Below are 25,899 nucleotides of genomic sequence, written 5' to 3' on the forward strand. Positions count from 1 at the left end.
AATTAGTTGACTGTGGTAGTGCATGCCTGTAGTCCCAGCTACTCAGGAAGTTGAGTTGGGAGGATCACTTAAGCCCTGGGGGTCAAGGCCACAGTAAGCTGTGATTGTGCCACTGTACTCTAGCCTGGGCATCAGAGCAAGACCTCATCTCGAAACAAACAAGCAAAACACCCAAAATCTTAAAAAAAAATTCCCCTGAGCCATCGTTCATTCTAGAATCTCCTGACTAGCTAACAAAGTTGACTTCATAAATTTCAACCTCATTTAAAATACCAAATTTAAATTTACTTAAGTATTCTTTTTTTTTTTTTTTTTTTGAGATGGAGCCTTGCTCTGCCTAGGCTAGAGTGCAGTGGCACGGCGATCTCATCTCACTGCAACCTCTGCTCCGGGGTTCAGGCGATTCTCCTGTCTCAGCCTCCTGAGTAGTCGGGATTACAGGCATATGCCACCATACCCAGCTATTTTTTTGTGTTTTTAGTAGAGATGGGGTTTCACCATATTGGCCAGGCTTGTTTTGAACTCCTGACCTCAAGTGATCCACCTGCCTCGGTCTCCCAAAGGGCTAGAACTACAGGCGTGAGCTACCACGCCCAGCTAACTTTAGTTTTTTTTTTTTTAGTACACTTATATTCAGGTGTATGCTTTAAGAACTGGTTAATATTTGATGACAAACTTTGGGAAAAATAGTTTGAATTTATACATTTATAAACCATTTTACATTTTTCTTCATCTATTTTAATAAATGCATAAAGGCATTTTTATGCTTTAGTGTTCTTTGAGTGGGAACAGCAAAAATTCTGTGACATCAGTGGTAGTTACTATGGAAACGGGGTACATTTCAAGTGGAAAATAGTGTGTGAATCCTATAGGAAAAACAACTCTTTGTTTCCTGATTTAATAGTAATGAAGGAAGATGAATGATATTATATACTCTTTAAAGCTTTTGTTTTTTTTCTTTTCGTGATAGAGTCTGATTCTGTCGCTTAGGCTGCAGTGCAGTGGCGGGATCTCGGCTCACCGCAACCTCCGTATACCGGGCTCTGGGGTTCAAGCGATTCTTCTGCCTCAGCCTCCCAAGTAGCTGGGATTGCAGGCATGTGACACCACGCCCAGCTAATTTTTGTATTTTTAGTGGACACAGGGTTTCACCATGTTGGCCAGGCTGGTCTGGAACTCCTGACCTCAGGTGATCCACCCACCTCAGCCTCCCAAACTGCTAGGATTACAGGCATGAGCCACTGCATCTGCCCTCTTTAAAGCATTTTTCAGAGTCTATTTTAGGGTGGTCTTTTGTTGTTGGCTAGAAAGGGACAAGGCTAATGCAGAAACTACTTGGTAACTGAAATTGTTAATAGGTCCTTTCCTGGAGTCTTTAAAATTTTTGCTTTTGTAATTTGCATTGTAGTTCTAATTTTATATGAGATAAATTTGACTTTATAAGTTCTTAATGTTTTATAGGACCAGATTATAAGTTAAAATATTTTCTTGTAGTATCTGTTTGACTAATAGCTGTTTTTTTCTTTCAAAAAAATTTATTGAAGTCCAAGTTTGTGTCTTTGTCAGTACTTGTAATTCTCGTATCCCAGGGCGCATCGGTCTTGTGGGGGAGACCCAGCACTGTCATAAAAGCTCACCCAGGTGATTGGATGAGCTAGACTAATAGTTTAATAAAGCTCAACTAGCTAATAGTTTTCAATCCTAGCTGTATATCATGTTAACATTTTAAAATAATTTCTATAGCTTTTTCCTTTTTAAAGTAGAGATTGTTTTTTGTACCTTGACTGTTTTGAACTTTGGTATATCAAACCCTTGATAGCAACCCTGGAGTGGCTAGTTGTGTCAGAGTATTAGCAGTCTCCCAGGAAAAACAGAGCATTACAGTTTTAGCTTGAAAACTTTTTTCCTTCCTTGAAAATTTTATTTTAATATTGTTAGAAACTACATGAAATAAAATTAAATGAATGGCACTTACCTAAACACTTGTGAAACAGAGTGAACCTTGTTAGTCCTTATATCCTGAGGACCAACAATGTTGGCATCTTCTTGGATTTAATAATGTGGTTTCAAGCTCAAGCCCAGATTTATTGAATCAGAATATGTATTTGAACAAGATACTCAGATGATGTATATTCATGTTAAACTTGACAAGCACTGCTGTAGACAAAATAACATTAAATAAGACCTGGCCTTGATTTCCCCCCAAACAGTGGTTTAATTGTATGTAAATGAGCAAATTGGGCTGCATAATCTCTAAAGCCTGTGGGAGTGATATAATCATTTTAATTTTAAGTGTTGAGGATAATTTTTAAGCCTATGTACTAGAACTTGAATGTTCTCATGTATCTTGATATATATTCTAGGGTATATATGTATATTCTATTAATGCCTAAAACCTTGTAGTTCTTAGAAAATGCTTTTCCTCCCCAATATAAAAAAGTATCTCTAGAGGTTGTTTTTTTTTTTTTTTTTTTTTTTTTTGAGACGGAGTCTTGCTCTGTCGTCGCCCAGGCTGGAGTGCAGTGGTGCAATCTTGCAATCTTGGCTCACTGCAACCTTCGCGTCCCGGGTTCAGGCGATTCTTCTGCCTCAGCCTCCCGAATAGCTGGGAATACAGGCACGCCACCACGCCTGGCTAATTTTTGTATTTTTAGTAGAGACGAGGTTTCACCATGTCTACTACTTTTTTTTCCTTAATCCCAAATGTGATAGGAAACATTTGTGACTGAGGGTTCTGTAGGAAGTTAATCATAAATATATTAAACAAACATATGTATAGTAACTATAAACTTTTTATTTTATTTATTATTTATTTTTGAGATGGAGTCTTGCTCTGTTGCCAGGCTGGAGTGCAGTGGCACGATCTTGGCTCACTGCAGCCTCTGCCTCCCGGGTTCAAGTGATTCTCCTGCCTCAGCCTCTCGAGTAGCTGGGGTTACAGGCACCCTCCACCATGCTCAGCTAATTTTTATATTTTTAGTAGAGACAGGGTTTCACCATGTTGGCCAGGATGGTCTCGATCTCCTGACCTCATGATCCACCTGCCTCAGCCTCCCAGAGTGCTGGTATTACAGACGTGAGCCAGCGTGCCCAGCCGGCTAAACCTTTTAAATTAGAGTTCCAGCATTAAATTATGTACTGTATACAAGGTACTCCAGTTTACAGGCAACACAAAGTTTTTTGAATTAAAAAACCTGTCTGTAAAATACTGTTTAAGCATCTGATTTAGTATAGAATTAAAGGGACTTTAGGGTGGTAATTTAAATATTTCTTTAAAGCTATCTAGATGGTGAATAGACAGTTCATATAAGAGGAAACACATAGAGAAATGGTTGTTAGTGAAAGAAATGAGTATTAAAGCAGTTTGAATGGTGTGACTGAAGAACTTTTCAGTTTTATTTAATTTTACTAATTTACATTAAAAACAGTTTTGTTAGTATGGATACACATATGAATGGAAAATGATTAATATTTGATTCAGTTATTATGCTGGAAAACTTTGTTGGAACAACTTTTATACATAAGTCTACTTTTTCAGTTGTAAGTTTTATGAAATTAAATGATTATGTGTTTCTGATAAGCATTTAGTGTCTTAAGTTGAAATGTGCTGTAGGTGTAAAATACACAGCAGATTTAGAAGACTGTATGTAAAGTAAAAATCAGCCAGGCATGGTGGCTCATGCCTGTAATCCCACCACTTTGGGAGGCTGAGCGAGGTGGGTGGATCACTTGAGCCCAGGAGTTTGAGACAAGCCTGGGCAACATGGTGAAACCTTATCTCTACAAAAAATATAAAAAAAAAATTAGCTGCCTCACGCTTGTAGTTCCAGCTACTTGGGAGGCTGAGGGAGGAGAATTGCTTGAACCCAGGAGGAAGAGGTTGCAGTGAGCCAAGATTGCACCATTGCACGCCAGCCTGGTTAACGGGAGTGAAATCCTGTCTCAAAAAAAAGAAAAAGTAAAAAATACTGAGTAGGTTGAAATGATAATATTTTGGGTTAGTAAATAAAAATATTATTTAAACGATTTTTTAAAAAATGTGACTTAGAAAACTTAAAATTACATATGTGGCTAATTTTTCTTGTGGATAGGGCTGTCTATGCTATATAGATATACACGCACATATATATGTGTGTGTGTGTGTGTGTATATATATGTATTTTTTTTGAGACAGAGTCTTTTTTTTTTTTTTTTTTTTGAGGCGGAGTCTTGCTCTGTCGCCCAGGCTGGAGTGCAGTGGCGGGATCTCAGCTCACTGCAAGCTCCACCTCCCGGGTTCACGCCATTCTCCCGCCTCAGCCTCCCAAGTAGCTGGGACTACAGGCGCCCGCTACCACGCCCGGCTAGTTTTTTGTATTTTTAGTAGAGACGGGGTTTCACCATGTTAGCCAGGATAGTCTCGATCTCCTGACCTCGTGATCCACCCGCCTCGGCCTCCCAAAGTGCTGGGATTACAGGCTTGAGCCACCGCGCCCGGCCTGGCAGAGTCTTGCTCTGTCGCCCAGGCTGGAGTGCAGTGGTGCAATTTTGGCTCACTGCAAGCTCCGCCCTCTGGGTTCACACCATTCTCCTGCCGCAGTCTCCCGAGTAGCTGGGACTACAGGTGCCTGCCACCACACCCGGCTAATTTTTTGTATTTTTAGTAGAGATGGCGTTTCACCGTGGTCTTGATCTCCTGACCTCGTGATCCACGCACCTCGGCCTCCCAAAGTGCTGGGATTACAGTTGTGAGCCACCACGCCTGGCACTATTCTATATTCTTAATGGTAATTTTTTGTTTTCTTGTTATATTGATTGCTTAGAGTTGTTAAATTCTCCAAATGTGTCCAGGCATGGTGGCTCATGCCTGTAATCCCAGCACTTTGGGAGGCCGAGGTGGGTGGGTCATTGAGGTCAGGAGTTCAAGACCAGCCTGGTCAACATAGTGAAACTGGTCTTTACTAAAAATACAAAAATTAGCTAGACGTGGTGGTGCACGTCTGTAATCCCAGCTACTCAGGAGGCTGAGGCAGAATTGCTTGAACCCGGAAGGTGGAGGTTGCAGTGAGCCGAGATCACGCCACTGCACTCCAGCCTGGCTGACAGAGGGAGACTCTCAAAAAAAAGAAAAAAAAAAAAAAAAAAGAAAACATCTAAATGCGACTATGCATTTATCTATTTTTCTTTTTAGTTCTCGGAATTTTTGCTTCATGTATTTCGAGTTTCTTACTTGGCATTATTATAGCTTTCTGATGAGTACACATTTTATATTTGGTAATGCTTTTAGTCTTGAAGCCAGCTTTGATGTTTATGTAGCTACTTTAGCTTTCTTAATGATTAATGTCTGTATAGTATACCTTTTCCCCTTTTACTTTGAAACTTTTGCTTGAACCAAGCTCTGTCTTTCTATTAAAAGGGCACCTCTAAAATATAGTATGACCAGGCGTGGTGGCTCACGCCTGTAATCCCAGCACTTTGGGAGGCCGATGTGGGTGGATCATCTGAGGTCAGAAGTTCAAGACCAGCCTGACCAATATGATGAAACCCTGTCTCTACTAAAAACACAGAAATTAGCTGGGTGTGGTGGAGGGCAACTGTAATCCCAGCTACTCTGGAGGCTGAGACAGGAGAATTGCTTGAACCCAGAGGCAGAGGTTGCGGTAAGCTGAGATTGTGCCGTTGCACTCCAACCTGGGCAACAAGAGCGAAGCTCCATCTCAACAACAACAACAACAGCAACAACAAAAAAATACAGTATGTAGTGTTGCTTTTATTACCCAATCTGACAATCTCTGCCTTTTTATTGGAGTGTTTAGTGTATTTATATTTGATGTATTTATTGAATTTAGTTGGGTTTAAGGTTGCCATCTTGCGTGTTTTTCATTCATCTCTTTTGTCTTTTGTTCTTATTTTTTTACTTTGGGTTCATTGAATATTTTTTAGTATTTTATTTTGGTTCCTTATTGGCTTTGTTTTTGTTTTTGAGAAAGAGTTTCACTCTTCTTACCCAGGCTGGAGTGCAGTGGCGCAATCTTGGCCCACTGCAACCTCCGCCTCCTGGGTTCAAGGGATTCTCCTGCCTCAGCTTCCCAAGTAACTGGGATTACAGGGATGTGCCACCATACCCAGCTAATTTTTGTATTTTTAGTAGAGACGGGGTTTCTCCGTGTTGGTCAGGCTGGTCTTGAACTGCCAACCTCAGGTGATTCTCCTGCGTTGGCCTCCCAAAGTGCTGGGATTATAGACATGAGCCACCACACCTGGCCCCTTATTGGCTTTTTAAGCTATACTTTTTTTTTTTGTTTGTTTTAAAGCCATTGCTCTAGGTAGGGCTAATGATACTCATCTTTAATATATCTGTCTATTTAGAATCAAAGTTTTACCACTTTCCACTTTAAAATCATAACCTTAGGGTGTAATTTCATTTACTTTGCCTCGTAACATGTCTTTTAAAATTTTCTACTTCTACATACTTTATAAACCCCATATTGATCAATTATCTTTTAAGGAAATTAGTTGGAGGAAAGAACTAGTCTTTTATGTTTGTATCTATTTACTATTTTGGATTCAGAGCAATAGGAAAGAATAAAGAGACTTTCCATTTGATAATGTTTCATTTCAGCCTGAAGAACATTATATAGCTCTCATGTAATGCACATCTGCTGATGACAGATACTCTTTGCTTTTTTTTTTTTTTTTTTTTTTTTTGAGACGGAGTCCTTGTTCTGTCGCTAGGCTGGAGTGTAGTGGCATGATCTTGGCTCACTGCAGCCTCCCGGGTTCAAGCGATTCCCCTGCCTCAGCCTCCCAAGTAGCTGGGATTACAGGTGTGCACCACCACGCCTGGCTGATTTTTTGTATTTTAGTAGAGACAGGGTTTCACCATGTTGGCCAGGATGGTATTAATCTCCTGACCTTGCGATCTGCCCACTTCGGCCTCCCAAAGTGCCAGGATTACAGGTGTGAGCCACTGCACCCGGCCATACTCTTTGCTTTTGCTGTCTTTATTTACTTTCATTTTTGAATGATCATTTTCACTGAATATAAAAGTCTAGGTTGACACTTTTTTTGAAACGCTATAAAGCTATCAATCCCTTGTCCTCTGGCCTTCAGTGCTTCAGTGATGATGTGATAAGAAGTGGTTATTTGAATTATTCTGCTCTGTATAATAAGTGTATACTTGTTAAATGACTATATAATAATTATTTGAATTATTCTGCTCTGTGTCCTGTTATCTTTGGTTTTTGGTTTTTAGCAGTCTGGCTGATGTGGTTTTCTTTGTATACTGGAGGTTTGCTGAGCTTTTTGGACCTGTAAATCTCTGTCATCAAATTTTGGTAACATTATGACTATTACTTCTTCAAATATGTTTTCAGCTCCAGCCTCACTTTGTTCCTCTGGGATTCTAAATGCACGTTGGTTAGTGTTCCATAGGGTCCTGAGACTCTCTTAGTTTTTCTTTATTCTTTTTTCTCTCTGTACTTAAGATTAGAAAATCTCTTTTGATCTCTTTTTAAGTTTACAAACTTTCTTCTGTTACCTATAGTCTGCTGCTGTCCGTCCAGTGAGTATTTCATTTTAATTACTGTACTTGTCAGTTCTAGAATTTTCATTTGTTTTTTTAATAGTTTCTGTAGTTTTTTGGCTGAGACTCCTCATCTATTTATTTATTAAGACTTTATTTTCCTGTAAGTCCTTGAACATATTTACAGTATCTGGTTAAAAGCGTTTGTCTGCTAAATTCAACATCTGGGTCATGGCAGAATTGGTACTGTTAACTGCTTTTCTTTCTTGACTATGGGCTCCATTTCCTTCTTTGTTTGTATGTCTAGTAATTTCTGATTTATATACTGTATGTTAAATGTTATGCATTGTAGAGATTTTGAATTCTCTTACCTTGTTTTTGGTTTGGCAAGTTGTTTAATTACTGATGGATCTTGACCTTGGCTTTGCTTCATACTTCGTTAGTGTGGTTCTGTGGAAAGCTTAGAGGAAATCTCCCTGACTTAGTGGTACTAAATTTCCAAACTGTGTACCTTGCTTGCAGATCTTTTCAAGTCTTGGTTTTTTTTAGACTTTGATTGGATGGATTGTCAGTAGGCCTTACTCTAGAACTTGACCCTCAATTCTAAGATATGTCCATTCTAGTGTCTCAGCTTGATGCCTGAGGTATAGATGTTTCTTTCCACTCTGGCTGGGCCAGAACTCCAAAGCGTCTCAGTAATGTTTGACTTATGTTTCTCTCTCAACCCTGTAGTAGCTTCCTTCTGGTAAGCGTTGCATAGTATTGTGTTCCCCTGCACCTGTGATGCTTGTTGTCCTTGTCCAAGGACTTCTGGGCTCCATGTCTGCATAGATCCTTTTTCTCTGATATCCTGCCTCACAGATTCCTACTGCTCTAGTAATCTTGAACTCAGATTTTTGTGCTCTAGTTCCTCATGCTATAGTTAGGAAATTGTTCCCAGGCGAAGAGCTGGGAATGATCATGGCACTCACCTTGAAAGTTTCCTTGTGCTGCTTGTTGTCCATTGCTTGAAAAACAGTGCTTGAAAAGCTGCACCTGGCCAATTTTATGCTGTTTAAAACAATACATATATTTTTTGGCTGGGTGCGGTGGCTCACGCCTATAATCCCAGCACTTTGGGAGGCCGAGGTGAGTGGATCACCTGAGGTCAGGAGTTGAGACCAGCCTGATCAACAAGGTGAAACCCCGTCTCTAGTAAAAATACAAAAACAGTTAGCCAGGCATGGTGGCAGGTGCCTGTAGTCCCAGCTACTTGGGAGGCTGAGAGAGAAGAATTGCTTGAACCCGGGATGTGGAGGTTGCAGTGAGCCGAGATCACGCCACTGCACTCCAGCCTGGGCGACAGAGCAAAACTCCATCTCAAAAAAAAAAAAAAAAAGAAGTTAAATATATATATATATATATATATATATATATATATATGTATAATTTTTTAAGAGTGTAAATGTGTTTTTTAGGCTGCATAATATGTCAGTATATGGCTAAAATAACTGTTGGGCCACTTGCCAGTTTTGAGGTATGCAACATTAATTTTTGCCCCCAGAAATAAAATTGGTAAACTTGAACATCTTCATTAGCGTCTTTATTTCCTTATAATAAATCCCTAGAAATATATTTAACCATGGTATAACCTCTTTAAGGCTCCTAAAAAATATGTGCTAGAATAAACTTGAATACCTAGGTACTGTTTTCACTTGGTTATGAAACATAAATGTTGAGGTTCAAGTACATTACTTAGCTTTTGTGGGATAACTAATTTTTATAAGTAGACTGAATAGACTGAATCAAGGTTACTTCCCATAAAAATTTGTTTCAAGTTTTTGTTTGGAATGTGAATAATAAAATATACCTTTCATTCCTTTTGAAAGGTGAATTATTCTTTGTTCTCTTTTTATAAGTTTAGTTTTGGATTCATGTAATCTAACATTAATGCTACATTTTATTATAATGTAGATATGTAGCACTTTTTTATTATCTTAGTTATAATTAAGCTTGAATTTTGCTGATGGATCTAGGTCACCCCTGAAGTGTAAATTTTGCTGTTGGAATACATGCTGAGTGTATGAATTTGGCAGATTTAAGATAAAGTGTGATTAGACAACAAAAAGACAGGTGTCTTATTTAAATAGACTTTTTGTTTTTTTTAAGAGCAATTTTAGCTTCACCGCAAAGTGAAGCGAAAGTGTAGTTCACACATACTGTCTGCCCCTCCATATACACACTCTACCCCGCCATCAGCATTTCACCCACAGTGGTGCTTTTGTTAAAATCGATGAACCTTCACTAACACATTATCATCATCCAAAGTCTATAGTTTTACATTAGGGTTCACTCTTGGGGTTGTACATTCAATGGGTTTTTCACAGATGTATAGTGACAGGTATCAACCAATTTCGTATTATAGAGAATAGTTTCACTGCCCTAAGAAATCTTTTGTGTTATACCTGTTCATCCCTCCCTGTCCCCCAACCCCTGGCAATCACAGGTCTTTTTACTAAGACACCTTCCTTTTGTTAGGCCTTGTGGCAAATAGATATTAGGTAGGTACCTTAGTGTTAATGTATGGAGAGATATTTGAGAAGCAGGTGATCATCTGTAGGTGTCTTTTAGCTTTGACCTTGAAAGACCCATTTGGGGGCTAGAGTAGGGAGAACTGACTTGAAACTGTGAATCACAAAAATGTGCTGGAGGACTGAAATCTACTTCTCCCAGTAAATTTTTGACATTGAAAAATGGAAATAAAATCACTATTTTATACACAGGATGTAACTTCAGTTTAAAATTTTAGTGTAGTGCCGAAATTAAAGACTTTTAATTGTAGGTAATCACTAAATGCTAATACAGTATTTGCAGGTATCCTAATGAACTTTACATACAAGTCTCTTTTATTCAATTGCTTATATCAGTATTTGATGGAGTACTGTATTTAGTCCATATTTGGTAAAGAAATCACCATGGGGAGTAAGTAGACAGATGCAGGTGAATCACATCATTGTTATGCTCCATTATACCTTTGAAATCTATTTGCTAGCCCTTCTCTTTAAAAGGCTGTAGAATAGATAATGGTGACAAATATGTAGACATATTCTGTCTATTTGAAAGGCCTGTCTTTGTCTATGCTAATAAATTTGGTCGCATAGTAACTGTGGCCAACTAATGTAGGTGAATTTTCAAGTTAACAAAGGTTTTCTGCCCAGTGGGGGTTTTTTTTTTTCCTTAAACTTCTAAAAAACCAACTAATGCTTTCTTTACAATAAGAACTAAACTGTTTGTTGGTTTTAGCAAAATCACCAACCTCCACATTTGGTCATTGTGATATTTTAGCAGTTATTACTTTTGAGTTCTTTTTAAAAGTGTTTTACTTGGTTCATAATTGTTTTTTTTTTGGTTTTTGAGACGGAGTTTCGCTCTTGTTGCCCAGGCTGGAGTGCAATGGCGCAATCTTGGCTCACCGCAACCTCCGTCTCCCGGGTTCAAGCGATTCTCCTCCCTCAGTCTCCTGAGTAGCTGGGATTACAGGCATGCACCACCACTCGTGGCTAATTTCGTATTTTTATTAGAGATGGAGTTTCTCCATGTTGGTTAGGCTGGTCTCGAACTCCTCACCTTAGGTGATCCGCCCTCCTTAGCCTCCCAAATTGTTGGGATTACAGGCATGAGCCACTGTGCCTGGCCAAACTTCATAATTTTTATGGAATTTTTGTGTTATATATACTTAATACTCTTGAGTTGCCAGAGGTATTTCCCTAAACTATTTGATTATCACATTTGCTTATAAACTAGGTAAGGACAGGGCCAGACGTAGTGGCTCATGCCTGTAATCCTAGTACTTTGGGAGCCTGAGGTGGGTGGATCACCTGAGGTCAGGAGTTTGAGACTAGCCTGGCCAACATGGGGAAACCTTGTCTCTACTAAAAATACAAAAATTAGCCTGGAGAGGTGTTGGGCGCCTGTTGTTCCACCTACTCTGGAGGCCAAGACAGGAGAATGGCTTGAACCCAGGAGGCAGAGGTTGCAGTGAGCTGAGATCGCACCACTGCACTCCAGCCTGGGTGACAGAGCACTCTGCCTCCAAAAAAAAAAAAAAAAAGGAAGGGCAGATGTAAGACTCCTGAGTAAAATGCTTAAACTAGACACCTGCTAGGCTAGGTGTCAGGCACTGTTCTCGGTGCTGGTAGAGAATGGTTAATGGGGTGATTGGGATCCTTACTTTAGTGGCACACACATTCTGTGGAGCGGGAGATATAAGGTACACATTTAAACAAATGAAAAAAGATTGTTTTAGGAATTGAAAAGAACTATGAATAAACCTGTTTCATTAAAGTGTTAAGGAAGGGGATCTGTGATTTAGATTGAGTGGTCAGGGAGGGCCACGCTGAGGAGATAACCTTTGAGCTGAAGAGCTGGATGATGGAAACATAAACCATGTGAATTTGTAAGGACAGAGCATTCCAGATAGGGGACAACACACGACAAAAATTCTAAGGTGAGAAACAGGGTTAGCTTCCTCAGGGAACAACAAGAAGGCCAGATCGTCCAGGCTTCGGGAATGAATAGGAGTGTGTTGTAAAATGAAACATGCTTTATAAGGTCCCCTGCTCACTTCTAGAGAGAGGAGGCTGGGCCCAGATCGCATACGACTGTGGAAGCCATGGTAAGGTATTTAAGGGCTTTCTTCTTTTGTTTGTCTATTTTCTGCTTATGATGGGAAACTAAGTGGTAAATTGGCAATCCAAGTGGGGAGACATTTAGTAAGTATGTACTTACATAAATATTCAAGTGATTAAAATTTGGGGAGTATAGGATGACTAAACTTGGTTGGAATCCTCAGGGAAGATTCTTGTTCCTGGAAAGTGACTTTTGAGCTGAGATGTAAGGAATAAGTCTGAATTGATTAGGAAACAACACAGGGAAGAGTACTCTAGGCAGAGGAATATTATAGCAGAATCTAGAAAGAGCTTAACAGCAGCCTGAGGATCTGATGAAAGGCTAGCTTGGCTACCTAGTTTAAACCAGGGGTTCCCAACCCTAGGGCTTTGGACTGGTACTTGTCTGTGGCCTGATAGGAAGTGGGTCGCACAGCAAGAGGTGAGTAGCAGGCAAGCGAGAATTAGTGCCTGAGCTTTGCCTCCTGTCAGATCAGCGGTGACATTAGATTCTCATAGGAGCGTGAACCCTATTGTGAACTGCATGTGTGAGGGATCTGGGTTGTGTGCTCCTTACAAGAATCTAACTAATGCCTGATGATCTGAGATGGAACAGTTTTATCCCGAAACCACTGCTCCACGTTCTGTGGAAAAGTTGTCTTTCATCACACCAGTCCCTGGTACCAAAAAGGTTGGGGACCACTGGTTTAAAGAGAAGAATAGCACCAAATGAGGTAACAGAGATTGGAGGTGAGTACGGGACCTTATAGAGCATGTGTAGGATTTTAGTCATTAGTCCTCTGTAACAATGATTTTAAGGAGGGTAACTTGGTTAACTTTACATTTAACTATATTATTTAGTTGCTACTCTGTGGAGATTACATTGCATTGGGTAAGAGGACAAGAGTATTATTAATGAAGGGGGAGACCAGTTAGGTGCTACAATGTGAGATAAGATGGCAGTGACAAGTGCAGGAATGTTATCAATAGAGATTCAGAAATGAAGAAATTAAGAAGATGGTTATTGATTAGATTTAGGGGTAAGTAAAAGACGCATAGATGTATCTCTGTATGTCAAGGACAGCCAGCAGGTCTGTGCCAGAGCAAATGGGTGGATGACAGTGTCAGTACACAGCTACACTGGTCAAGTGAAAATCACCATAGCATTTTGACATTTCAAGGGGAAAATAAAAGCTTCTGTTGGATTGGTTATTTTGAAGTTACTGTTAACTTACACCTATGGTGCTTACTGTGTAGCATACATATTTCAACTCATTGAATCCTGATGACAACCCTGTGAGTTAGGTACTGCTATGCTTGTTTTACACACCCCCATTTTCCAGATGAGAAAACAGGTGCAGAGAAGTTAAGTGACATACATCGAGGCAGTTTTGCTGCCTAGTTCATGGTCTTAAACCACTAATTAAGCTTAGAAACTTATACCATTTGCATCCTGTTTTGTTATTTATCTGGACCTACCTAATGAGGCATTAGCTTAGAATTTATCTGTATTGGAACTTTTCCTGGAAAGTTCACTTTTTTGCATGCATTCAAATAGCATACCTGACTGTTGCTATATACCATTGATACAGGCAGTGATAATGTCCTCTTTAATTAAATAATGATTGCTTTTACTTTCAGAGATTCTCCTTTGAAGCGGCTTGCTCTTTATAATGCATTGTCATTGTTTGCAGCACATGTTGAAATAGTGCTGTTGACTTCGCTATATACGGTTAAAGGTGCCTTGTGATGTGGAGGTAAAGGCTCTAATAGTCCTTGCAAATCAGAGAAATGAGATGCTTCTTTTGGTAATAAGATTAAAAATCCACTAATGTAGTTATATAATCTTTGCTCTGTGAATATTGGTTATGTGGATAAGGTATTACTGAACTGTTGACTAATAATGTACCACGCCTCAGTGGACTGGCTTTCTCCTCAGAGTAGGACAGTCATTGATTGCATTGAAAACAGTGGATACCGTATGTGTCCTTAGAGTGGAAACTGACACTTAGTAGACAGGCTCAAGGAGGGAGTCTCTTAGAAATTTTGATGTGGGAGAAGATAAGGTCCCCTGGAGTAACTAGTTGCTACATGGGATCAAGCAGTTGGTAGAGAAGAAAGTCAGACAAGGTATGTGTCCTCTGAAGCTAGGTGTTTTTTTAAAGAAGAACAGAAACCTAGACTTTGGAAGTTTATCTCTGCTGTTTACATTTCTGTACTTCTTCATCACTATTCGGTAAAGTTATGTCTGCAAAGGTTACCTTAATTTTAGTGTGTTGTGGTGAACAAAGGAAGGGTTTATATGGCTGTTTTGGGGAACTATGTAGTCTTAAAGTGGTGGCTGTAGTGTTTGGTAAGAAAGAGCTCCAGTGGGAGATGAAATTCTGAGATACAAGTGCATGTCACTGACTGTTCTTTACTGAACATTAATCCTATGCTTTGCTTTAATGAGGAGGCTGTAGTACTAGGTTACTGTTATTAAATTAGGGACTCATTGTAAGTGTCATTTTTGGAAACTTGTTAGAACCCTAATTTTCCTCTTTAGGTTTCAGAATGAAAAATAACATGAATAATTTTTTTTTGTTTTGTTTTTTGAGACTGAGTCTCACTCTGTTGCCCAGGCTGGAGTGCAGTGGCGTGATCTCAGCTCATTGCAACCTCTGCCTCCCAGGTTCAAGTGATTCTCCTGTCTCAGCCTCCCAAGTAGCTGGGACTACAGGCATCCGCTACCATGCCCAGCTAATTTTTGTATTTTTAGTAGAAAAGAGGTTTCCCCATGTTGGCCAGGCTGGTCTTGAACTCCTGACCTCAGGTGATCCACCTGCCTTGGCCTCCCAAAGTGCTGGGATTATACCCACTGCACCCAGCCACATGAACAATTTTAATATACGTTTTTACGTTTATAAAGGAGAGTAATGTTTGTAAATTTTCTAGGTGATGCTTACAGGAAAATTGGGATCTGAAGCATTAGGTGAAATTGATTTTTCCCCTCTTTAGTTTTTATGTGCATACAGTTGCAAAAGTTATTTACAGAATAATACAGGGCTCAAAAACAGCTGCTGTTCACATTTAGCTGTTAGGACTTCATTGAGATAGAGGCCATATTTAGTATTATTATCTGTATGTATAATGGTATATGAGTCCATTTTCATGCTGGTAGTAAAGACATACTTGAGACTGGGCAGTTTGCAAAAGAAAGAGGTTTAATGGACTCACAGTTCCATGTGGCTGGGGAGGTCTCACAATCATGGTGGAAGGTGAAAGGCAAATCTCACTCACATAGTGGCAGAGGAGAAGAGAGCTCGTGCAGGGAAACCTCTCATAAAATCATCAGATTTCGTGGGACTTACTCACTATCATGAGAACAGCACAGGAGAGAACCTCCCCATGATTCAGTTACCTCCCACTGGGTCCCTACCACAACATGTGGGAATTGTGGGAGCTACAATTCAAGATGAGATTTGGGTGGGGACACAGCCAACCATATCAAGTGGGAAATCTTAACAGCATTCTTTGTCCTGTTACAGAAGGAGTGAGAAATCCAAAGGAACATTGTAATAATATATAATGAGGGAAGGGGCAATTTTTTATTTGAAATTTTGCTTTAGTTGTGGTCCTTAATGAAAGTTCGTAATGTAGGGATTAAAGTAACCACTTTCTTTCTTTTTAAATTCTAGGTGAGAATTATGAAGATGATGACTTAGTAAATTCTGATGAGGTTATGAAGAAACCATGTCCAGTACAGATTGTTCTTGCTCATGAAGATGACCATAACTTTGAACTTGATGAAGAAGCTTTGGAGCAGATACTGCTACAGGAGCACATACGAGATCTTAACATAGTAGTGGTATCTGTAGCAGGAGCTTTTCGTAAAGGGAAGTCATTTCTACTGGACTTCATGCTTAGATACATGTATAACAAGGTGAATAGTCTTTTAAATTGAACCCAGTTCAAAAGAAAAAAGTACCAACCAAGCCTGTTAAAAAAATAGACAAAAACCAGAACTGTTATCTTTTTTTTTTTTTTTAATTTAAGTGGTCTCACTCTGTCACCCAGGATGGAGTGCAGTGGTGTGGTCATGGCTCACTGCAACCTCAACCTCCCAATCTCAAGCAATCCTCCCACCTCAGCCTCCCGAGAAGCTAGGACTACAGGCGTGTGCCACCCTGCCCAACTCTTAAAAAAACTTTTTTTTTTTTTGTTGTTGCAGTGGGGGTCTCACTTTGTTGTCCAGGCTGACAGAACTGCATTTTTAATTCTACAGAAATATAATTCTTTATAGGACTTCCTGGTCAATACAGTAATGTAAGTTTGAGCTCTTGATTCTTCATTGCCATAATTCCCTTCTGCATATACTGCATAAGGAAGCATATGATTGAGCTTCTGTGTTCCAGGCATTGTAGCTCTAACCTAAGTTGTCTGAGTATATCCTAGAAGTCTCTGAAGTACTATTTATCTTCTTTCCCTTTTTGTTATTTCTTCACACTTTCCTTTTGGCCACCTTTACAGTGAGTAAAGTAGACGGATAGAGACCTTTGAAAAAGTGTGTCTATGTTCCTCAGACAAGTTAGTTTTAGTGACTATTACCTTTGGAGATAAAGTCCAGCTCCTTAGAGTGGCTTCTGCAGGCATCCATGATCTTTGAATCTCATCTCTTGCCCTTCATATGTCAAATAAACTATAGTTTTTGCTGTTCCTTGAGTATGCCATGTTTTTTCTCAAATATTATGGTATTCTTGTCTCATCTTTTCATGGGGGCCTTCCATGACATTTAGGACTATATTACATCCTCTTCCTAACTCATGGTTGTATGTTTTATTGATATTACTTTAGTTGCTTATTTTTTTCTGGCTACTTTAATCTCTGTCATGGGTGTGGGCCCTCTGTTGATTATCAAGCACCTGGCACAAGAATTGGGTCTTAGGAGATACTTACATTTTAATTGATGAATCTCTTTCCCTTCTATGGGTTTTCACTTTGAGATGGTACCAGACAATTGTTACTTACCTATCTCTACCTGACTCTTTCTCTCCTGAAAAAAAAAAAGGGGAAAAAAAATTTTTCACTTGAATTGGAATGTTTTTCTGATAATTGCAAGTTTGACTGAGGGAATGGGAGTTTGAAAGGGAACAGGAGAAGGAATTGGAAATTTTGGAGTGGAACACTTAGTGGAATTGCTATATAGGGAACTTGTGACATTCAGAAGCCACATGAATTATTAGAAATAACACTTTGACAGAATTATGTAATTGTCTAAACACCTGTGAGGATGATCACCTTTATGAGTTCTGTGTACATTTGTAATTGGGTGTGCATTCTCTTCGAGTAAGAAATAAGGTAAACATTCTCATTTTGTTTGTTTTTCCAGGAAGCTTTTCAGTAAAGTTTTTTCATGGGGATCATTTCAGGCATTCTCAAATATACCCGAGTATCAGTAACGTAGTTTATATTAGAGAACAATATTTTACATGTTTGGGACATTGAGAAAGATAAATCATTTTGAAGTTTTTCTCATTGATTGAGACACGATCTCACTCTGTCACACAGGCTGGAGTGCAGTGGTGTGAACATGGCTTACTGCAGCCTCAACCTCCTCTGCTCAAGTGATCCTCCCACCTCAGCCTCCCAAGTAGCTGGCAGTACAGGCATGCGCCACAATGCTTGGCTGATCTTTAAATTTTTTTGTGAAGATGGGGTCTCACTATGTTGTCCAGGCTGGTCTTGAACTTCTGGCCTCAAGTGATTGTCCCACCTCAGCCTCCCAACGTGTTGAGATTACAGGTATGAGCCACCACGCTCAGCTAAGGGTTTCCCATTTAGACTTGATCTAGAATTTGACATCTGAAATACAGAAATGTTTAAGTAGTGACATATTTTTTTAAAAACTGTACATTTAAAGATGATAAAAGATTTCTATATTTTGAGGTCCCCTTAAGTCCTTAAGTTAGCTTGTGTATATTGTATTTATCTGTGTCTAAGCTGTTCAGTGCAAATGTATTTTGTTGCAAGTAGGTCACAGACAGTAGAAAGTTAGAAGGGGAGGGAAGCTTAGATCACTTATCTAGGAATGGCAGATAAGTTTCACCTCAGGTGCCATTTCTGTTTCCATCTCTGATCCATTAGTAGTGGCTGTTCAGAGTGGAGTAGCAGCCCTGTTGTCGTATATTTGCCATATCTGTGCAAACGGAACTCTCTTTCCTGGGGGAGTTGCAGAAGCCTTGCAAAAGTTAAGGTGGCTTGAGCGAGGTTGTACATCTAGTTAATGGCTTTTAAGCTGAAATATCTTTATTAGCTTTCATTTATAGTATTGCCCTATAGAATTCCTGATATAAATCACCTTATTCTGTCAATCAAAAATTGCATTTAAATGATAATCTGATTTTTGGATAATGTGCCTCCACTACACTGATGATGTGGTGGGTCATGCTTTTCCTATGAGATAAAAGTTAAGAAGGAGAAATAATGGGATAGTTGGATTTATTTTATTAACCTATATGCCTGCACAGGTGGTATGCTAGCTGAAAGAAAACTAGTGACATACTGACAGTGTAAGTTTTCCATGTTGACCTGAGTCAATGTGTGTAAGTATGCAGTTGACGAAAGTAGTGAGTAGTTTTACAAGAGGAGATTAAAATCTAATCAAAGACAGAATTGGTGGGTATGGTTCTGGTGTGAGGGATTTTTTTTTTTTAATTTATTTATTATTATTATACTTTAAGTTGTAGGGTACATGTGCATAACGTGCAGGTTTGTTACATATGTATACTTGTGCCATGTTGGTGTGCTGCACCCATCAACTCATCATTTACATCAGGTATAACTCCCAGCCGAAACCTCTGCAGACGCAAACGACTCTGTCTGACAGCTTTGAAGAGAGCAGTGGATCTCCCAACACGGAGGGATGTTGACTTTCCCCTCCTAAATAAATGTTACACTCAAGTATTCTATGCCCCGCCCCCCCACTTCTAATTCTTATTTACTTATTTAGGGGTGTGCTTTAGATAAATGTATCTTTTCCTTAAAAAGTTTTTCCCCTTGAAGTATAATTTACATGCAGAAACGGTGTACAAATCTTAAGTGTACAGCTTGATGAAATTTTACATAGGTATACACCCTTACTACCACCACCCAGATGAAAATATAGAACAACCCCCATTTTGTGTTCCTTCTCAGTTAATATCTACCCCCGCAAAAGTAACTGCTGTTCTGAACTTCTCACCACAGGTTCATTTAGCTGTTTTTGAACTTTACATGAATGAAATCATACCATAGGTATTCTGTGTTTGGCTTATTTTGTTGACATTCTAACTTTGAGATGTACCCATGTTTTTGCATTATTTTTGTTTCCTTAATCTACTGTATGAGGGCAGGGCGCAGTGGCTCACGCCTGTAATCCCAGCACTTTGGGAGGCCGATGTGGGTGGATCATCTGAGGTCAGGAGTCCGAGACCAGCTGGGCCAACATGATGAAACCCCGTCTCTACTAAAAATACAAAAATTAGCTGGGTGTGGTGATGGGCACCTGTAATCCCAGTTATTTGGGAGGCTGAGGCAGGGGAATCACTTGAACCTGAGAGGCGGAGGTTGCAGTGAGCCGAGATTGCGCCATCACATTCTAGCCTGGGCAACAAGCGCGAAACTCTGTCTCAAAAATAAATAAAAATAAAATTAAATATTCTACTGTATGATTATGCCACATTTTACTTATCCATTTAACTGTTGATGGGGTTTTGCTTTGATATTACAATTTTTAGTCAACTGATTTTTTTTTTGTTTTGTTTTTGAGATGGAGTTTCGCTCTTGTTGCCCAGGCTGGAGTGCGATGGCACAATCTTGGCTCACTGCAACCTCCACCTCCTGGGTTCAAGCGATTCTCCTGCTTCAGCCTCCCAGGTAGCTGGGATTACAGACATGTGCCACCATGCCCAGCTAATTTTGTATTTTTAGTAGAGATGGGGTTTTTCCATGTTGGCCAGGCTGGTCTCACTCCCAACCTCAGGTGATCCACCCACCTCGGCCTCCCAAAGTGCTGGGATTACGGGCGTGAGCCACCATGCCCAGACTGATTTTTTTTAAAGTTGTTTTTTCTTTCTTTCCATTTTTAACACAATATTAGAGGTCATATGTTTTTTAAGTTTTCAAACACATTTTTTGTATTGAAATATAACAAAGAGAGCATGTATACCTGTTCCCTTTACCTAGTTTCTTCTGATGTTATCATTAGTGTGATACGTTTGCAAAACTAAGAAACCAATATTGGTACAGTACTGTTAACTAAACCCCAGACTTCATTCAGGCTTCAGCAGTTTTTCCATTGGTGCCCTTCTTTCTATTACAGGATCTGATACAGAATATGATTCCTAGATTTAGCTGTCATGTCTCCTTAGTGTCTTCTGGTCTGTGAGAGTTTATCAGCCTTTCCTTTTTTTCATGATCTTGACTTTGACTTTTTTTTCTGTTTTTTTTTTTTTTTTTTTTTTTTAATTTTTTTTTTAATTGAGACGTAGTTTTGCTCTTGTTGCCCAGGCTGGAGCGCGATGGCGCGATCTCGGCTCACGGCAACCTCCGCCTCCTGGGTTCAAGCAATTATCTCGCCTCAGCCTCCCAGGTAGCTGGGATTACAGGTGGCTGCCACCACACCCAGCTAATTTTTGTATTTTTAGTAGAGATTGGGTTTCACCATGTTGGCCAGGCTGGTCTCAAACTCCTGACCTCAGGTGATCCGCCCACCTTGGCCTCTCAAAGTACTGGGATTACAGGCGGGAGCCTGGCGATCTTGACTATTTTGAGGAGTACTGGTAAGGTATTTTGAAGAATGTTCCTCAATTTAAGTTTGTCTTACATTTCTGTCATGGTTAGACTGGGGTGATGGGATTTTGGCAAGAATACTACTGAGGTCAAATACCCTTCTTATCACATTGTATCTGGGGGTGCGTATAGTCATGTGATACTGCTAGGAATGTTACTCTTCATCTCTTGGTTAAGCTTGTGTTTGCCAGGTTTCACCACTGCAGACTTGCTATTTTTTAGTCATTAATTCCACCCCAACCTCAAAGAATAGGGAAGGAGGAGGATTAAGCTCTACCTTCTGATAAAAGGAAGGCATCTAAATATATTATTTAGGATTCTTCTGTTGGGAAGAGTTATATCTTCTCCTGGTTTATTTATTTATTCAATCCTTTATATCAGTGTGGGCTCATTTATACTTGAGTTATAATTCAAACTATTTACTTTAAAAATAAAAATTAACTTTTATTTTAGAATCAGGGGCTATATGTGCAGGTTTGTTACTAGGGTATGTTTCCTAATGCTGATGTTTGGGGTACGATTGATCTTGTCACCCAGGTATTGAGCATAGTACCCAATGGTTTTTCAACCCTTGCCCCCTCCCTCCCTCTCTCCTCTAGTACTCCCCATTGTCTGTTGTTGCCATCTTTGTGTCCATGAGTACCCTTATTTGGCTTCTACTTTTAAGTAAAATCATGTGGTATTTGGTTTTCTGTTCCTGCATTAATTTGTTCAGGATAATGGTCTCCAGCTGCATCCATGTTGCTGCAAAGAACATGATTTCATTCTTTTTCATGGCTGCATAATTTTAGTTAAACCCTTTCAAAGTGAAATAGATTGTTCCAGTGTCAGTAGGAACTGAAAAAACAGAAAAATGCTGATTAGATTGTCACATCTGGCTGTTGTAAAAATAGTTTGAATTCTAGGAATCAGTTTACAACGGTCAAAACTTAATTTAGTAGAATTACATACATGAAACTAAACACAGTGCTTGTGATATTGATGCTAAGTAATGGTGATAGCTATTATTACTGAATTCTCTTAGATAAGGATTCTTAATTCTCTATAGAGTTGCTTCTACTTTTATACCATTTCCTGTTTTTTCTTTTTAAAACTTTATTACGAAGAATTTTATTAATAAACACATGTAAAAGTAGACAATAATATAATAAATGCCCAGCTACTAAACAATTTTTAGCACTTATCAATTCCAATCTCATTTCAGCTATAACTCACTCTACACCTGATGTATTATTTCAAAGTAAATCCCAGAAATCATTTAATTTATAAATATTTCAGTATGTGTTTCTTAAAAATAAGGACTTTTTTGAACATTACAACAATTATCATAAAAATAATTTCTTAACATTATAAAATGTCTTGTAAGTGTTCAATTTTCAGTTTGCCTTAACTGCTTTTGTATTTTGTTTTTTTTTTGTTTTTTTTGAGACAGTCTTTCTCTGTCTCCCAGGTTGGAGTGCAGTGGCGTGATCTCAGCTTATTGCAACCTCTGTCTTGTGGGTTCAAGCGATTCTCCTACCTCAGCCTCCCAAGTAGCTGGGATTACAGGTGTGCACCACAACGCCTGGCTAATTTTTGTATTTTTAGTAGACATAGGGGTTTCACCATGTTGGCCAGGCTGGTATCTAACTCCTGACTTATAGTGATCCTCCCGCCTCAGCCTCCCAAAGTACTGGGATTACAGGTGTGAGCCACCGTGCCTGGCCATCTCAACTGCTTTTTGTTTTTGTTTTTGTTTTTTAATAGTTTGAATCCAGCCAGCTGAGGTCCACATTGTGATTGGTTGTCTTTAAAGTGTTTTAATGCATTTTAGGTTTCCCTTCCTCCCTCTCTCTTTCTTGGCAGTTTATTGTTGAAGATACTGATGTTGGTTATAGGGTTTCCCACTCTGGATTTGCTGATTGCATCCCATTGTTGTAGTTTTACATGTTCTGTGTTCTGTGAATCTTCTGTAAGTTGTTAGTTGAATCTAGAGACTTCATCAGACTCAGGTTTGACACTCTTTTGGCAAGAGTACTTCATAGATGATGATGTGTTCTTCCATTAAGATGCACATACTATTTTATGATGTAACGATTTTTGAATCTGAATTCTAGATATTTTCATTACTAAGCATTTAACAGGCATTATCTTACTTAGTATTCAGAAATAACCCTGTGCAGTGATAATTGTATTTCAACTTGGTAGTTGAAGAAATGAGACTCAAAGTAAGTGGCAAGGCTTAAATTCCAGACTAGGCAATTTGATCCCAAAGCCATTATTCTAAAAACTATTATGTAAAATTATGTTTGGTCATTTTCTCATATATCTACAATATGTAAAGTACAGGTTACTTTATAGGATATACCTACACTAAATTATTCTTTTGTAAATATTTACTTTTATTTACTTCAGAGTTGAACTAGACTGATGGGAGGATATGTGTGAGTGCAAATGTAAATTTCTTGCTATCCACTGGTATCTAAGCTTAGTAAATAAAGGGTCCTTGCTCTATTTGCTACACAAGAGTTTTAACTCCATCCACAGCATATTTGCTAATGGCACTTTAAAAAAACTGTCTTTTATGTTTTTATTCTTTGCTATTTAAAGAGCTGCTCCCCAAACTGTTGCCAGAGACCAGGAGTAGAAAAATATGTTTAAGAATCAATATGCACTGCTACATATAACTGGCCACAAGCACAAGTAGCTCAGAATGAGCCCTATGAGATGTTGAACTTGATTTTACTTTCTTCTTTAAGGATAACAGTGTCTGAGATTTCATGAGACATGTGCAAAACGTGAAGAAAAGCTTTGTTTTATGTTCTTTCTCAAGAATGAAATGTATTTGGAGAAGGAACAATATTTTAAAATGCTTCTTCCTTGGGTTATTTATTTATTTATTTATTTATTTATTTATTTAGAGACGGAGTCTTGCTCTGTCGCCCAGGCTGGAGTGCAGTGGCGCGATCTCCGCTCACTGCAAGCTCCGCCTCCCAGGTTCACGCCATTCTCCTGCTTCAGCCTCCCAGGTAGCTGGGACTGCAGGCACCCGCCACCACGCCCTGCTAGTTTTTTTGTGTTTTTAGTAGAGACAGGGTTTCACCGTGTTAGCCAGGATGGTCTCGATCTCCTGACCTCGTGATCCGTCCGCCTCGGCCTCCCAAAGTGCTGGGATTACGGATTACAGGCATGAGCCACTGTGCCCGGCCTATTATTTATTTTTTATTGGGTGTAACTTATATACATAAAGTGTATAAACTTTAATATAGCCAGTTAATTTTCATATACATATGCTATTGTAACCACTGTCTCTCAGATCAGGAGAGAGCATTTCCTGTATTGGAGGCTCTCTAATTCCCCTTCCCAGTTACTGCTATTTCCAGCTCTCAAGGGCCACTTTTGTTCTGACTTGTATTAATGTAGATTAGTTTTGCCTACTTCACATAAATGTGATTATAGAGTATGTACTCCTGTGTCTGGTTTCTTTCACTAAGCATTAAGACTGGTGTATGCACGTTGTTACGTGTGTCAAAAATATGTTGTATGTTATTTTTATTGCTGAGTGATATTTCATTGGATGAATATATCGTAATTTACCCTTTCTACTTAGAGAACTACGGGTTTTTAGTTTTTGTCTGTTATGAATAAAACTGCTAATGAACATTCTTGTACAAGTCTTGGTGATGTAAGCAGTAAATTCTGTTGGGTTTATACCCAGGAGTAGAATTGCTGGGTCATGGGAAAATACCCATTTAATTTTAGTAGGGATTGCCAAAGTTTTTTCCAAAGTGGTTTCACTAATTTTACACTTCCACCAGCATTGTGAGAGACTTACAGTTGCTGTATATCTTGTAAACAGTATTGTCAATCTTTTTAATGTTAGCTATTCTGATGTGTATTTTGTTGATTTAAAATTACCTATATACATCTGTATACAAGTTCATTTGCTCATAAAACTGCCAGATTTAATGTAGTTTAGCTTATTCATTTAATTATTACTTTAACTGAATTCACTTTTGAATATTTATTATAAGTGAAACTATAGAACTTATGTAACAAAATGTTGAAAATTTGAATTTTGTATTATTTTTGCCAATGTGAGAAGCAGGCAAACTTTGACCAGAATTTTAAGAGTCAATAAGGAAATAAAAATTGTGGGCTTATTATTATTATTATTATTACCTGAAAATAAGATAAGGGGATTGGGCTGGGCTTGGTGGCTCATGCCTGCAATCTCAGCACTTTGGGAGGCTGAAGCAAGTCAACTGCTTGAGGCCAGGAGTTCAAGACCAGCCTGGCCAACATGGTGAAACACCATCTCTACCAAAAACAAAAAAATTAGCTGGGAGTGGTGGTGGGCACCTGTAATCTCAGCTATTCAGGAGGCTGAGGCAGGAGAATCTCTTGAACCTCAAAGGCAGAGGTTGCATTGAGCTGACACCATGCCACTACATTCCAGCCTGGGTGACAGAGTGAGACTCTTTCTCAAAAGAAAAAAAAGAAAAAAAAAAGATAAGGGGATTGGATACAGAGGTTATGTGGACTATTTTCCCCTTAGCATATTGGGGTCCCTGGTGCTAAGACTTGGATTTTGGAATCAAAACTAATTTTTAATTCTTCCATATGCAGGTTTTAAATTGGATTAGATTTCAGTTAGAAAAACTTCATCAAATGTTGCCACAGGTAGAGGAATCAGAAATAAACGAGATGGAAGAAAGTGTTTACAATATTGTTTGAAGTCTTTATTGCAGTGTTTTAGGAGAGACTTTCTTGGTTACATTCCTGAACCTGTTGCCTGAAAATACTCTGTCCTTTGCAGCTTTTAGCTCCAAATGTATGTACTGCCTCTTTTGCAGTATCATAAATATTATGGCCCTCCTGTCATCACATATTTCCATTTTGGATTTGAGAGAACATAAATTATAGATCTTTTTTCATTCCAAAGTCTTTGTTCCAGTAGGT

General features: G+C 39.0%; 1 protein-coding gene across 7 annotated transcripts in view; it reads left to right on the plus strand.

Annotated features, from left to right (window-relative positions):
- The window catches only part of ATL2 (atlastin GTPase 2), a 79,634-nt gene that overhangs the window by 15,804 nt on the left and 37,931 nt on the right, over window positions 1-25,899 (plus strand). For 6 of the 7 annotated variants that reach the window (XM_028831753.2, XM_015112132.3, XM_015112131.3 and 3 more), the window contains exon 2: window positions 15,828-16,072. The exons of the other annotated variant lie outside the window; for it this stretch is intronic. Coding sequence is in view for 5 of the 6 variants with exons in the window: in XM_015112132.3 (XP_014967618.2) it covers window positions 15,828-16,072 (245 nt within the window). In the remaining variant the exon portion in view is untranslated. The remainder of the gene's footprint in view (window positions 1-15,827; window positions 16,073-25,899) is intronic. 7 annotated transcript variants of the gene reach the window in all.

Source organism: Macaca mulatta, chromosome 13, assembly GCF_049350105.2.
Source record: "Macaca mulatta isolate MMU2019108-1 chromosome 13, T2T-MMU8v2.0, whole genome shotgun sequence".
In the NCBI taxonomy this organism is placed as follows: Eukaryota; Metazoa; Chordata; class Mammalia; order Primates; family Cercopithecidae; genus Macaca; species Macaca mulatta.